General features: G+C 36.7%; 1 protein-coding gene across 1 annotated transcript in view; it reads left to right on the top strand.

The window, feature by feature from the left end:
• The first annotated feature begins 2,243 nt into the window (after window positions 1-2,243).
• Window positions 2,244-16,110, top strand: part of MAP3K2 (mitogen-activated protein kinase kinase kinase 2) — a 34,948-nt gene continuing 21,081 nt past the window's right edge. Inside the window, exons 1-8 of the mRNA XM_009647156.2 lie at window positions 2,244-2,317; window positions 3,426-3,495; window positions 6,295-6,413; window positions 8,091-8,131; window positions 10,611-10,710; window positions 12,547-12,660; window positions 13,364-13,463; window positions 14,418-14,548. Coding sequence (XP_009645451.2) covers window positions 3,492-3,495; window positions 6,295-6,413; window positions 8,091-8,131; window positions 10,611-10,710; window positions 12,547-12,660; window positions 13,364-13,463; window positions 14,418-14,548 — 609 coding nt within the window. The 5' untranslated portion in view covers window positions 2,244-2,317; window positions 3,426-3,491. The remainder of the gene's footprint in view (window positions 2,318-3,425; window positions 3,496-6,294; window positions 6,414-8,090; window positions 8,132-10,610; window positions 10,711-12,546; window positions 12,661-13,363; window positions 13,464-14,417; window positions 14,549-16,110) is intronic.

Below are 16,110 nucleotides of genomic sequence, written 5' to 3'. Positions count from 1 at the left end.
TCCTTTCTTTAATTACATTCAAATTCAGCTGCTTGTGTTTCTCTGCAAGACCTTGACATAATTTTATTCTACCTTTGCTCTTGTGTTTTGCTGCCTTTGCTTCTCCTGGTTCTTTCTCTGAATTCCAGTTTTCTGTTTCGCTTCCTTTTTGTTCTGGATTGTCATCTACTCTGTGTGTGTTTGTGAATGGTTCACTAATGCTACTTCGTAACCATGGATTAGGGTATGCTTTTTTCCCTTTCTACTGAATGTATATTTTTTTAATTAAAAAAATGTTTATTTTTGTCAGCTTGTTTTTACTCTCTCCCCACCACCACCCTGTTGTTATAGTCCATTGAGAAAATGAGCAGTTAAAAACAGAAGTGTGTTCGCAATTCACAAAGGTGAAGTGTTCATAAAGCTTGATCTGGGTCACCTGTTTAATTGAAATTTTAATCAAAATTTATTTTTGAAGTGACACTAAATGCTAACAAAAAGATTAAGATGTTTAGGTAGTGGTTTATTATGCTTTTATATTTGAACAGAAAGAGTTTTGGCTAAAAGGGATGATAAGGTAAGAAGTTATTCAGAGAAAGTTAATTTTTCTAGGTGGTGGTTTTTTTTTTTCTTCTAAGGAATAAGAAAGGAAGCAGGAGGGAAAAGAAATGGATGCTCACTCATTAGCTTATGTTCTTCTAGTGAGATGCTACAGATTAATACTGAAGAATGAATTCTTGTAGCTGGAGGAACTGGCAGAAGATGTTTCCTAAGATATTTCTTCTTTTTCTTCAGCTTGCCTGCCCTATATGAGCCCTGTGGCTCAAGTATCTTGAGCTTCCAAGTTTGGTTATTTCAGCTCGGTTGAGGAAGAACGTCTGGGGTATTTTTGTTTGGAGATATAACTTGTTCTTATTTTCTTGAAGTGTGGTAGAAGATTTAAAATACCTCACAGACTTTTTCTATTTCTTTGAGTGCTTACAAGGAAGTATTACAACAGTACTTCGTCCAGAGTCATGAAACACATTGTTACATTTGATGTATTAAGACAGCTAATTAAATGAGACATTTTATGAAAATGACACTAGCTCTTATTTTAAGACAGTTGGATCCAATACAGAGTTAAAAAAAAAATTATAAGCACTTTAGTGACTAATTCTTTGGAAGATCCCCCAAGACTACTGCTGATACAAAAAACATCATGTAGGAAACAATTGACTTGTTCTTTGTGTTCTGTTTTGCTTTTTTGACTCTTAGGGATGCAAAAGATGCAAAGAATCAGACATGGGGGGGAAAAAAGTTAGTTGTGTTATTTAAGGCTATAAAGGTAATCCCGGTTCACTAAGTAAACCAGATCTCCTGGCATCTTGTGTGAGAGCAAGGCCTAAAGATTCTGTCCTTATTTTGAGTGATCTTGGCTACTATTCAGCAAATAAGTGAAAATTCAACCCCTGTTTTCCTCTCTGAAGATTAGTACAAATCCCTTTCTTTTGTATCTTCACTATTCTGCTTTCCTGTTATGGACCAACAGAAGCTGCTTCTTTTTTTAATTTTTTTGAAACAGATTTTTCTGTCTCGCCTTGTGGTGGCATCAAGAGGCCATGTTAGTGGTAAAAGTTGGGGCTGTGTCTTGAGACTGCAGGCAGCCCAGGCCAGATATGCTTCTCGCGCTCTTGCAGGCTGTAATACTTTACAAAGCATTAGATGGGAGTTTCTTCCCCACAACGCTTGGAAGCTGTTTCAGATACTGTTTTGAGGCTGTCCATAGAGTTGGGAGTATGCAACTCTGAATACACTGGAATCATATTTTCAGCTTTATTTTAGTTCTAATGGGCTCTCTTGCCTGCTCTCTCAGCTGAACTCATTTCTGATTGCGGAGTGGGACCTCTGGATCTTCTTTAAAAGCCTGCTCTCATCTTGGTTATTACAGACCTTGAAACAGACAATAGTAGATGAGTCATCTGACATGTAGGTAAAGGGCAGTATAGAGCAGAGAGCTTTATATGGCTCTCAAGTCCAAATTTCTTTCTGATAAATATGCCAGAAGTACTTGAAGCTGTCTAGTTCTACTGGTGAAATGAATGCTGCTTAAAAAGGCTGTTTTCATGAAATGAGTATGTAAGAGACATGGTGCCAGAAACTCTTAGATGCCTAACTGAAGATGCTCAGAAATCCTTTGGAAAATTGTAATTAATTTCTTGTTAGCTAGAAAATCGGCAGAATATTCAAGCAAGGAAGCCTGACTGGCTAGTGCTGAAAGAGCTGGCCCACCTCCCCTCTGTTCTCAGCCATGTGCTCCCACAGGTGGCCCTGTGCTGGCATCAGGGGCCATTTGGTACTGGTAAGGAACTAAACCATGAGAAAATAAATTCTGTTTAAGGGAAGGGGGGGGGGAAAGGCATTCTGTTGGTTGTTGGTGTAGCTCCTTGAATGAATTTGCAGGCAAATCATCTGCTTCATCAGAGTAGGGTAGACCCTTCTACTCTCAGAAGTCTGGATGGTCCCCTGCAGCCAGGAAAAGGGAGGAAGGAATAGGCTCTCCATACTTGATCACAGTGACTGCTTAAGAAATTGGAGAGTTTTCTGTGATCTTGCATTAAAAATTCTGAATTCTTCCTGTGGTAGCCTGTATCACAACAAATCTCATTGTCTGTTTAGGGATATATCTTTAGCTTTTTGCTGTTAAGCTCCATAATAGCATCTCATAGAAAGGTTGTTTTAGTTGGCCCTTAATTTTTTTTTTTTTTTCCAATTGGTCGATGTTCAAGGTATTGTGATAGATGGGATTTGTTCATAAAGGTGCCCCCTATGTTTTTGCTTTTCTGGATAACTTGTATATTAAAAGTTAATACCTGCTGTCCTCCAGAGGCATTTGCTTTCAGGGGTGTTGGGATATCTGTGTAAAGCTCTTGAATTATGATGAAAAAAACCTTACCAATTGAAGTTTTCAAGTTTATATAATCAGTAGGCATTGATGCCTCTTGACTTGTGCTGTGAATTTCATATATATTTATATATACAAGCTATATATGTGTTTCTGAACATAGAACTTTGAACACCAGATACAGGAACCTGTAGAAAAAATTGGTTCTTAATAATCTGAAGTAGTGGGTATCCCATGTAGCAGTGTGTTATGGCTAATTAAGCCACTAATCATCATTTGGGGGGTGTAGATAGCTAGAGGCTAAAATCATCTTAAATCTAGAAGAATATTTGTTTGGGCTTTGTGTCCTCTTAAAGTCTATGTATGTTGCTCAGAGCCCAGTGAGGCTTTGAGGACAATATCTGTTTTCTTCATGTCATGTCTACATATGCAATCTTATTTGTAGTTTATATGCACATTTGATATGTAGAATATTAGAAAAACTGCCCTTAAACAATGAAGAGTTGACTGTTTTACATGGCTTTGACAACTTCAATAGTTGTGTATTTTTGGTTTTGCATTTTAGGAAATAAAATAATGCTAATGAAGCAACCAGTTCCCTGAAGTTCAAGTTTTCAGGCTCACTGCCATTATGGGTAAGTCTTATGTGTAATGTGTATAAAAAATTTAATTTGGATACTTTTCATTTCTATTGATGACCAAAAACATTAATGCAATACCATTCCTAGGAAATGTGTGCTTTGGCTGCGTAATTCAATGTAACATCTACATGAAAGGCAGTGTTCAGCTGCTTTGCTAGTATTCAAAATACTTCCGTTTTCTTCCCATTGGAATATAGCACTCTTCCCTCACTGTGGTAAGTTAAAAATCTGAGTATAGGAAATTGAGGTTTATGGTATTAGGGTACTGAGCAGTATTTACTGTGCTCTAAATGGTAGTGGCTATTGGGGAAAAAAAGAAACCCACAAAGACTGTATTAAAGAATTTTATTGTATTGTCTTGTGTCATTGCAGTGCAAAGCCAGGACTGTGTAGATGGTCTAACTGTGTTTTTCTATGTGTAGCACATCTGTTTTACTTTAAATTTGATGTTGATTTTTCAAGTTGTACATGCTTTTTTCATGCTGGTACTGTAATCACTTATTGGTGCTTACTCTCAAAAAAGTCCCAACAAACCAACCAACCAAAACACACACATTTTTGTATTGCTTTTGTCTATCTCTTACTGTTGTACTATTTTTTCCTAACCTCATGCTTAATATTAAAGTGGCTGAATCTAGTCATACAGCTGTCGTGGTTTAACCCGGCTGGCAACTAAGCACCATGCAGCTGCTCTCTCACTCCCCCCCCTCCCTCAGTGGGATGGGGGAGAGAATCAGGAAGGAAAAAAAAGTTAGAGCCGTGGGCTGAGATAGAGACAGTTTAGTAAGAGAAAAGAATAATAATAGTAATAACGAGAATGGTAATAAGAGAATATACAGAATATACAACACGACTGATGCACAATGTAATTGCTCACCACCTGCTGACCGATGCCCAGCCAGTCCCGAGCAGCGATCACTCTTCCCCCTCTCTGACCAACTAACTCCCCCCAAGCATGATGCTCTAGGGTATGGAATAGCTCTTAGGTCAGTTTGGGTTAGCTGTCCTAGCTGTGCTCCCTCCCAGCTTGTTATGCACCTGGCCGAGCAGGAGGAGCTCAAAAGGTCCTTGAGTAGTCTGAGCACTACTTGGCAACAGCTAAAAACATCAGTGTGTTATCAACATTCTCGTAGTACTAAATCCAAAACACAGCACTATGCTAGCTACTATGAAGAAAATTAACTATCCCAGCTGAAACCAGGACAACAGCACTCTTTATATTTCTGATATTCTCCAACATCTTCTGTGAGAGAAATGACTATTGAGTCATATTGGATATTCGGTAAACTTTAGATGCTTTGCCACAATGCTTTGGCTTCCTTTGTATGAAATATGCTACCTAGTGACCTCTAGGAATTAAACCTCCTCCAACCAACTGCTAAAAGAACAATTTTTTTTTTTTTTTTTTTATTGCTGAGCACTACAATAGCCTATAACACAATAAAATAGTTCAACTTTTTTAGCTGCGGCAAGTTTTGAAGTATGTTTTAGTGTGAGAAAGGAATAACTGTAAGCTGCAAGAATGCCTTCTATTCTGCCATTAAATATTGCTGGCAAAACTTGCTTTTATAGATTTGCATATCTTAGTAGTGTTTTGAATAATGACAGCATGAGTGATGATCAAAGTTACTCATTTTCAGACCAGCTTTCTGATCTGTTAGGAATCTATTAAATGAGAACACTGAAATCCCACAATTTCCTGACACAACAAATATATTTGGTTATATTTGAATAGTGTGAAGGATTTCTCATCATTGCTGAATACCTGGAATGCTTGCTTGCTGATTTTAATGCTGAGTTTTTTCTCAGGTCCGTGCTTGAGAAATACTGTTCTTTGTAAATCACAGCACTTAGCAATGAATTCTTCAGCCAACATACCCATTTTGAAGTAGTGTGAAGGCATACAATCACAGCTTTGTAGATAAATTTTGTTATCCAGTGTTCTAGATACATGTTGAGTACAATACTGTTGCTGTGGCAAGGAATTAATACAAAATATTAGTGACAAATAAATTTCCCTTAGTGATGGATGTACAGGTTTTTTGAGCTTCTAAGTGCTTTCCTGTCTAAAGGAGCATCCCAGTTCCAGGGCACACCTTGTCTAGCATGGCCTCAGGCCATCACAGCTGCAGCAGATCATCAGGATTTAGGCTTTTGTGTGAACTTGGAATCTAAGCTGCATAGCGCACCTGCCCTTTAATTGTTCCCTGGGTTCAGTGCTTCTGTTTCTCTTTGTGAATTACTCCTGTAAGCCCTAGAAAAACTACATTTGCAGTCATGGAAAAGTTCTGTGCTGTTTTGGTTTTGTTTTTTTTTTTTTTTTTAAATTACTCTGTGGGCTGTCAGCAGATGTTCAAACAATGAGATCTTCCTCTTTTTGCGGAGTTTGTGTTTGCTTCCTATGTGTCTGACTGTACCTGTTCAGGACAGAGGAACAATGATTCAAAAGCACTTGCTTTTCTTTTTCTTTATTTTAGAAAGGGGGGTTGGGGTGGGTGCGAGAAGTAGGATTTCTAGTTAACATCTCATCCATGGACAGCTTTTTAAACCTGCCATTAAAATGTGTTTACTGATTAAGCTGTTTATTTCCTTAAGCACTGTTCATGATAAATAAAATAAAAATGCTTGCAACATGGCAGTAATTTTTTTCAATCTGTTAATTATGTATTGAAGTGTAATACGGACTTTAGATTTTTAGAATAATGTCTGCTCAGTTGTAAAATGAGACAGTAATGCACTTCAAATGTAACAGTCATTAACACTTCTTTTACCTGTTTTTCTTTCTCTGAGCAGATGAGCAGCAAGCTTTGAATTCGATCATGCAGGATTTGGCTGTGCTTCATAAGGCTAGTCGTCCTGTACTGCCTCAGCAAGAAACAGGAAAACCAAAGTCCTCTTCACCTAAAAAACAGGTAATCTTTAATATCCTTACTAACCAATTGAACACTGAATGTCCTGCTGTGACTTCTATAATTATTTTTCTTGCCAGACTAGTGAGCATACCAGAGTGAGCTACTAGTCTCCCACATGTGCTGCCATTTTCTTTGTTCATGTTCTTAAGTTAGCAGCAAAATTAAATGGTTCCATTTCAGACCAGATCATAGTGTATGCTTAAATGACTCCAGTCCGGACAAATTAGGGATTGTAGGGGTGTTTTGACACTGTATGTACATTGTTGTTGTTGTTAGTATTATATCGGTACTAGGCTGTTTTAAAATATCAAGGTCTGCTAGCATCTCTTATTTGGAATGCTTCTTTGGAATGTCAGTACAGGAGTAGAAAAGTACTTAAGCCCCCTTTACTACATCTTTGGCCTCAATTTTTTTGTTTGTTCATATGCTGGAAATGCAAGTTCTTTTCAGCTCTACTTTTTTTCTGCAGATACTGAACTCAAATGGAAAATTAGTAAATACTTAGTTGATAGGTTTGAACCACTATATGGAGAGATTAGAAGAGAAAACAATGTGGATTTTTACCCAAAATCTTGTAACAGCCCTGTTGAATTAACTGTATTGGAATTAATCCAATTGGATTGGATCCTGAATTGACAGTCTAGTATTTCATAAAACTTCATTTTGTGCAGTCTTGTTTTAACTTGTTAAAGATCAAAGTATTTGAATATATTTGGCTCTTAAACTGTCAAAAACTGATGGCTACATCTTTTTCATTGTGTACTTTAAAAGCTGTAAGAGTTCAGTATATAACACAACGGTGCTTTGCTAGTGTCATATAACTCACTTCTTAGCTGTAACTTTAGACGTTGAAATGTATATATGAGCCAAAATGATTTGAATATAATACATGTTTAGAAAGTTAGAAAAAAATAGTTGAGCCATTTCTGAGTTTAAATATGATAGTGGTGAGGGAGAAATACATATTTGTCATTCTTTTTAAATTTGTGAATTTTGAAAGTAATTGCTTGTGAATCAAGCAATGCTTTTGGAAGGTAGAACACTTATTTGGATATAATCTCTGTGGTTGAATGCATTTTTTTCTCCTGTGAAAGTTGCTAATACAGTTTTATTCTTGAAGTTATTATTTTGCCAAACAATTTTATTTCCATGTAACTGCAGATATTTACAGGTATCTTTGTTATTGGGAAATTGATTGCATGAATGCTTGCTTAATTACATGTGTGGGTTTCTATGGTAATGTGTATGAAACTAGATGTGTTTCTTAAGCCTGGGATGCTCAGCTCCAAAGTGTACATAAAAACCTGTTATGGTAGCTAAGTCTACCTGCCTGTTCATGATGGAGAATTCTTTGGTAATCAGTTCCACGCTGAATTTGAAATCATGAATCTGTTATAATATTAAGATATATTGATAGAAAATAATGTGTTTACTTAAAGAAGCATTCATTGTACTTCAGAATAATTTCTTGTATTTTTTACACACTTTAAGCCTCTACCAGGTACCTCAGCTGACGTAGGTTGTTAAAATGCTTGGTATATCAGAAAGGACAGAAAATTAGTATGGACTGCTTAGGGATTTTGCTTCTGGTGTAGGATAATTGAATGGGATGTCATGGCCTTTATTAAAGGAGGTAGTAAGAAACTAATAGTGGTTCCTCTATCTTTTTTCTTATAGAATGATGTTAGAGTCAAATTTGAACATCGAGGTGAAAAAAGGTAAGGTTGGAAATAGTCTTGTCCTTTAATTATTTATAGAATTGTGTTGAGGCCCTATCATAAAGTTTCAAATAAACTGTGTTTAAAGTGTTTCAGATATCTGAGTGTATTTGGTTTGAGCTTAAATTTAATTTTTATATAAACACAATTTAAGGAGAATTAATCTGTTTAAAATGTGGGCTCGAAGCATACATAAGTGCAGAATTATCTTACTGTAGCTGTGTCCATTGTATATCCTTCATTTGTTTACCCTTTAGATTGATGTTTGTAGCCTAGAACAATTACTTAGATGATTAGCATAGATTTCAATTTTTTTGCTGCATCATATGCGTAATAAATGCGTGACAATATACTGTTACTGTAACATCCAGAGGAAGAAGCCATATCTTAAAGCTCAATATTGGATTGTACTTTGGAGGAACCAATCTGAGAACTGTAATAAGAAAATTTATTAGACTTTGTAATTAGATTGTTTTTGCTGAAAAATTTGAATAATCAGTTAAAACTTACTTTCATTTTGTGTATGAGAGGTGAATGATGTACATGCTTAGAGTATACAAATATCTATCTCTATGTGCCTCTGCTCCAATGGCTGCTCAAAAGCTTTTACAGAAGTCGATCTACAAGTCTGTGCAGAACTGGTTTGTGGACAACTCGTTTTGTCTGTCTCTTTTTGAAAGCATAAACCTTCATTGTACCTACAGAGAGATGGTTATAGAATAAGATCTTTGAAAATACTTAATAAAAAAGGAAATAATATCCTGATCACGCTATCTGTCAATAGAAATGGTAAATTCCTTAAGTAAAGATTGCTTCAGAATGAAACCTGTGCTACTTCTGAGCAGTCCTTAGTGTGATGTGCAATAGATCGCTGTGTATCCATGCTGGTTACAGTATGTGCCCTCTCTTTACGTTGAGTAGTAAAATAGCAGGGAGTCCCCTGGGTATTAACATTCTTCAGCGACTTTCTATCACTTTTCTGAACGCCACGTGTAACAGTGCATCAGTAATGGTTGCGTGCTCTAAGTGATTTGGAGGAAATAAGTCTTTTCAAAAGCTTTGAAAATTGAGGACTCTTCTACCTAGCAATTTCTTGTGAAATAAGTGGAAGCATGAATTTAAAAGAGAGAACTGATTACTTGCTGCTGGTCTGCATGGGCAGTGCATTTTTGCTGTTTATCTTAATTCACTTTCACAGTGGACTAAGTTAATCAATTCAATATGAATACAAACATGAAGTAAAAGCTCGGGAAAGGTGTCTTTCCGCACACGTATGCTGATGGGCCTAGCTCTGTTTTGGACCGTCCCAAGTAACTTGAGCCCGCTTGCCCAGGGGTACTGGGCAGCTCAGGCTCATTGCTCAGTGTGAGTTACAACACTTGTTGCCTGAGCATGTAGATCTAAAGATAAATTAATGAAATGAAGCAAGAAAGATAAGTTATGCAATGGCTTTCTCACTAATTTTTAAAAAGGGAAGTGGAAAAGAGAAGTGATGATTCCAGAGTTTCTCTTGGTAGTGAATGTGGCACTTTGTATCAAGGAACGTGCACTGTGATGGGCAGAATTGTAGGCTTGCTAAACAAATTGTTAGCTATGGTGAGAATTGGTGTTGTGCGGTTTTTTTAAGATTTTTTTTTTTTTTTTTCCCCAAAATAATTTTTATTTGGAAGTGTCCTGGCTTCTAGCACCGTTTCGGTGAGATGTATTGTTCTGTAACCAGTGTAACAGTTGAAATACTGATAAGAGAGAGTTATCCTTTGCTGATTTTTCTGCTTCACAAAATTTGGGTGCTATTTCTCTTTTTGAATGTGAATTGAATGCACCTCACTAGCTTAGTCACTTCTGAAAACTGTTTTTTTGTTTAGTGGTGTTGTGTCTCAAATAATATAATAGTTTTCTGTAGTAAAAGGTCAGTTACAGGCATTTTGGGTTATTTGGTTTGAAACATTCAGTTAAAGGAAAACCTGAGTTGTTGACCTAGAACTGCACCATTCTTACAGGAGCACACTTGAAGCACAGTTAGTGATGGACTCAGCAGTCTGAGCGTGTAATTCATTATGCTAAAGATGGTGACATTCAGTTACATTCCTCAGTTCTGGATTTGCAAAAAATGGGGACTATAGTAGTGATTTCTTTCTGATTCTCTATTGTCTTAGTTTCCTGAAGTAGATGATTTTAGAAGTTTCTAACAATTTGCCTCTGGAATGGAGGCATGCAAAGCATTAAGTTAAGAAAGAAGCCATACACAAGCAAGTAAAATAGTCATAATGAGATCTAATTTTATGTGTGTTTATCCCTTAACTTCTTCACTGCTTTTCTCTCTTTTTTTAATGACTCAAAATATGGAGGACAGTGAATAAAGCATAGCCTCTTACGGTCTTTTCAGTAATAAGTTCAGTTACAAGATTGCTCTTAATGAGTTGCCAGATTTTTCATAAGTAATGGACAAAAATTCTTGGTAACTTAAATTGTGTTTCAGGATCCTGCAATTACCAAGGCCTGTTAAACTTGAAGATCTTGCAGCTAAAGCTAAAGTTGCTTTTGGACAGACTATGGATCTACATTACAGCAATAATGAGGTAATATTCTGGTTCTTCTAAATTCTCAGTAACTTGTATGTTGATTATTTTAAGGCTGAAATTTGCTGTCGTAGGCTGTGAGAACCACTCCTGTGACAAAACTTACTCCCATGACAAAACCCCGGATTTCTAATGTGTGTGCTCTCAAATATGTAAGGCTTGTATAAATTAGGATGGGCAGGAGATGCATGAAATGTTTTATGAGGAGAGTCATGTCTTAATAAATCATGTCTCTGACTTGATTAGGAAAGGGTAAATTGTCTTCCTGCTCTGCCACAGTCCTGTTGCATGACTTTGGGAGAGTCTTTACTTTGAGCTTTGTCTTGTGTGTAAATTTGAATTAATATGTATCCTTTTTTGTATACTTTTTTCTTTAGGAATTAATCTTGGTAGATAATTGCTAGAATGTTGCATTTAGTAATATTTGGATTGGAGAACTAGGTTTAAGTGTTGCTCCTCTTCAAGTGGTTGGTTCACAAAGATTTCTTGGGAACAGTGCTAGCGCTGACCAGCGACTTAGGCCTGATCGAGATTACTTCCAGTTTTCCTATAGAAGTAGAGGTAGTATTACTCATAGGAAATAGATCTACAGATGCAGGATCGATTCTTAGGAGTTACTTCTGGGTTTTGCCTTGAGTCAGCAAAATGCATGGAGGATTGTTTGTGCGGTTGGTTATGCACAACAATTGTTGTATCTAATCTGCATCTTTGCAGAAGAAAATGCCTGTAATTGCTGTTTGTTGGCTACTCACTACCTTACCAGGCACTTCTGTGAAATTGATCCTTAAAACAGAGGTTTCTTACAGAAGGCTCTTGGAGATTAGGGAGGTTGGAAGAAATGGCCACTCATGATGCTTTAGCCTCAGCTCATTTCTCTGCTAGATTTTTAGGCATTTGAGCAGGTTTTCTGCTTGTCATTTTTCTGCATAGTTGGCAAATCATCCCATCACCTTTCAGAAATGTGATGGTAATAACCTGTCATTAACATTAAAACTGCAATTCGAAATGAAGAGTATGCTCATTTTTTATCAAGACCTTCATCCCTCATTCTCATTTCTTTTTGTATAAAAATGCTGTATTTCAACTGATGTTGTATTTGAGCATCACTGTGACTGTTTACAAATAGAATAGATCTTAAAAAAATCTATATTGCACTGTTCCTTTGCTACAAGCAGAAGTTGTAATTTACACTCCTGAAACATAAGCCCAATTTTAAATGTTATAGAACTCGTATCCCAAGTGTACTTTAACAGCATATAATTTTCTGTTCTAAAGATATATGTATGCCAGGTTAATTCAAATTAATTAGATCCAAGGAGATTCTAGTGAGGACTACAGTTGTTCCATGTGGATCACATCATGCCTGATAGCTTCCTTAACAACGTCTGTTATTGAATGGAGAAATTCTGTTAGTAATAGAACTTCAAATAAATATAGTTGTAATATTGTGAGATAGAAAAATGTTCTTTAAGCTCTATAAAATAGAACTTATTCTTATAGACTGGCATTAATTTAGGTGATGGCAAATACATTGACACTGCACATGTTTCTCTGAAACTTATAGGTTATTAAGTTGTGCGTGTGTAAAATGGTTGCTCTTTCATTGTGAAGACTTGTTCTGCCATGCTGTACCTGTTGAAGACATCTGAAGGAAGAGTTAAGGTTGAACTTCAGAGATTTTGGTGGTAACTTGAGGCATCATTTAGTAAATTTTATTTTCAAGTTGTTTGGAATGGAAGGAAAGACAGCATCAGTTTATTTTGTTTCTCTGCCCTTGACTTCCTCGTTTCTTTCTTGTGTCCTGTTTAAGGCATCTTTTTTTTCCCCTTTTTGTAGCTTGTAATTCCGTTAACCACACAGGATGACCTGGACAAAGCTGTTGAACTTCTTGACCGTAGTGTTCATATGAAGAGTCTCAAGATATTACTTGTAATACATGGAAATACACAGGTATGAGCTGATATGCTAAATGTCTCTTTCCTCAGTTTTTATATTGAAGTATAATTTGTATCTTTTCTTAAATCATAGAATCATAGAATGTTTTGGGTTGGAAGGGACCCCTAGAGGTCATCTAGTCCAACCCCCCTGCAGGAGCAGGGACACCGCTAACTAGATCAGGCTGCTCAGAGCCCCGTCCAACCTGGTCTTGAATGTTTCCAGGGATGGGGCCTCCACCACCTCTCTGGGCAACCTGTTCCAGTGTTTCACCACCCTCATTGTAAAGAACTTCTTCCTTATATCTAGTAATGTAATTAAAGATTACATTTTTCCAATTGAAAATATTACTGATTGCTTCTTCAGTTCACTTTAAGCATGCGTGAGCATTATGCTGGTGACAGTCCTTTGTTGCAAGTTAAATGTCTGTTATAGCAAACAGTAACAATGGACTACAGCGTAAATACTGAGTTATTTTGGTATTATCTATCACACCACAGCCATGATATTGATAGGATTTGTATACTGGTACATACTGAAAATTGTTTTTAAATATTAAGAATGAGCTACTAAAATAGGTGAATTTTGATAAAAACTGACAGGTGGCTTTTCAATTGATTGGAAAAAAGAATGTGTTGCACAAAGACTTTAGAAGTTTGTGAAGCATTTTCATTGTCAGGAGTATAAAGTAATAATTGTAATATGTACACATTTTCAGTCACCCAGTGTAAATAACGTGGAACCCTTGCCATCACTGGAAGATTTAGATAATACAGTGTTTGGTGTGACAGACAGAAAAAGGCGGCTGTCTGTAATAGGTAAGCTACGTATTTCAATAGCTTTACTTGTGAAAACTTTTCTTTTGTAATATTCTCTTAATTAAGGTCTTGTTCTCAACAGACTGTTTGAATTTCTCTTACTCATCAATGATTCATCATACTATAGAGTTTGCAGTCAGGGAAGTGGATTTTGAATTTTAAGTCAAAAGGAGTTTATATATATAGGATAGAAAATTAACCAACAAAATCACAAGTAAATAAATTATGTAGAATTATTTGAGGTAACTGATGGGTATCCTAAAAAAATGATGTTAATACTCACCTTTAGTTTCAGATACAGGAATGAATTACTGAAAAATCTGTTTGCTTATGTGGCAATGAGTTTCCTTGTTTATTTAGGACTCCCATTTTTTTTTAATCTTAATGTGTGAACAGTTGTTTAAGATACTTATTTTGGCATTGTTATAACCTTTTTACCTATTCATATTTTAAAGTTGGTGTGATGTTAACGTCCAAATTTAATTATGAAATGAGAGCGTTTAATGAATAATTTTTCAGTCAATTTAATTAATTGATTATGCATTTATTATGAATAGAGGTATTCATGTTTTTTCAGATGTAATACTCTACAAAGAAAAACTGAAACTCTCAAGAGTTGGAAAGGATTTGTTGACATGGGTGGAAGGGGTTGGATTATTGTTTTGTTTCAAAAGACAAAATCTACCCAGCTAGATGTGTGGGCAAAGTACATTTCTGTTCCTATATAATGAAAATTCTCTTCAATGCCATTGAGGCAACCCTGCCCTGAATTTTTCATAATTCCTGGATTACAGGTTTTAAATGCTATATGTAAGTCTTGTATTGTATAGGGATTTGGGAAATTTCTAAAGCAAGAAGTGATCCAAGCAGGTTCAGTGCCTATGAAGTATTTGAATAAAGCCCCTGGATTCTGGGTTAGTGAAGAGACTCTGACTAGCCCTTTTCTTTCAAAAGGTTCTAATACTCGTGATAGGAGTTCTCCTCCCCCAGGATACATTCCAGATGAGCTGCATCAGGTGGCCCGAAATGGGTCCTTCACCAGTATCAACAGTGAGGGTGAATTCATTCCAGAAAGTATGGATCAGGTACGTGTGTGTTTTATTAAAATGAAAGTTTTTCTTAGATTTGATTTATTAAATACTGCTGTTCAAGAAGGATATGGAATTGTTTGAAAGGACAGGTAAAAAAAATGATGACAACACTAGAACTGTGAGAGAAGGTTAAAATAATTGTGGTTTAGTCTTGCTGAATCGGTTTTTTCTCTATAAGTCTCACCAATTATTTAAATATGTTGCCACAAGGAGAAAGATAATATTCTTAATTTCCATGATGGTGATAGATAGTGATAGATCTAAGTTACAGCAAGAGATGCCTACATTAGAAAGCACAAAAACCTTATTTTTAATGGGAAGGATATGTAAGCAAGACCAGTTTTACAACTTTCCCAGGGAATCAAAGGAGGTTTTGAAGAAAAGTTTGCATCTATCAGAATTGTTCGGACTCTGTTGATAACTGTTTTGGAGTAGAGGCAAGGGGATAATGATGGGCCTGGTATAAATAAGCTCTGAAATACTTTCCACAGTCACATTTTTAGAAGGGTGGTGTGGTGTCACAAATATATGCTGTTTTGTTCTCCGAATTCACCTGCATTATTGGTGTGGGATATCAGCATGTTTAGCATGAATAAAAGTCTTGCTCTCTGAATATCAAAATTGCCCTTAAAAACAGCAGGAAAAAATGGAGGAATGTAATGGCTCACAGAACTGGCAACGAAGAAAGAGATATTTTAAGGAGGAAAAAAAAGAATAATGTTGCCTACCCAAATCACTTCAAGTTCTTGTTGACATTGGCACTGTATTCACAAATGGCAAGAGGCAATGGTTTTTATGAGCTGACTAAATGAGAGACAGATGATAGAATAAAAATAGAGGCAAAGAGATTGTGCAATTTGTTGCACAATTTTAATGACTGAGCTGGGAACAGAGACTGAATCTCCTAATTTCCAGGCCAGGGTGCTATTCATTATCATAGTCATGTGGTCAGATCCAGCCCAGGCCTGGATTCATTCAGTGAAATGATTGCTTTTTGGCCTGGGCAAAGTCATTTTTGGTCACTGACTGGTCAAACAGACAGATGGTCTCAGGCCCAGGATGTCCTTTGACTCCAGAGTATTCAAGAAGCACGTAACCTGTCATGTATGTGGTTCTGTGTAATCTGTCAGCGGGGTTTAAATACAATAATTTTACTTTCATACGAAGCCAGGTTATTTCAACCTAAGCAGCCTCGAGGGCCAGATTGGGGTGTTGGGAACTCACAACCTCTGTTTGCTCACAGAATCGCAAGGGTTGGAAGGGACCTCGGGAGATCACCTAGTCCAACCCCCCTGCTAAAGCAGGCTCTCCTAGAGCAATCTACACAGGACTTCATCCAGGCGGGCCTTGAATATCTCCAGAGAAGGAGACTCCACAACCTCCCTGGGCAGCCTGTTCCAGTGCTCCGTCACCCTTAGAGTAAAGAAGTTTTTCCTCATATTCAACTGAAACCTCTTATGTTTCAGTTTGCACCCATTGCCCCTAGTCCTGTCGCTGGACACCACTGCAAACAGACTGCTTCCATCCTCATGACTTCCGCCCTTAAGATATTTGTA

This window comes from Egretta garzetta, unplaced genomic scaffold (assembly GCF_000687185.1).
Source record: "Egretta garzetta isolate BGI_Z169 unplaced genomic scaffold, ASM68718v1 scaffold759, whole genome shotgun sequence".
In the NCBI taxonomy this organism is placed as follows: Eukaryota; Metazoa; Chordata; class Aves; order Pelecaniformes; family Ardeidae; genus Egretta; species Egretta garzetta.
This window is presented reverse-complemented; position numbering and strand designations above follow the sequence as displayed.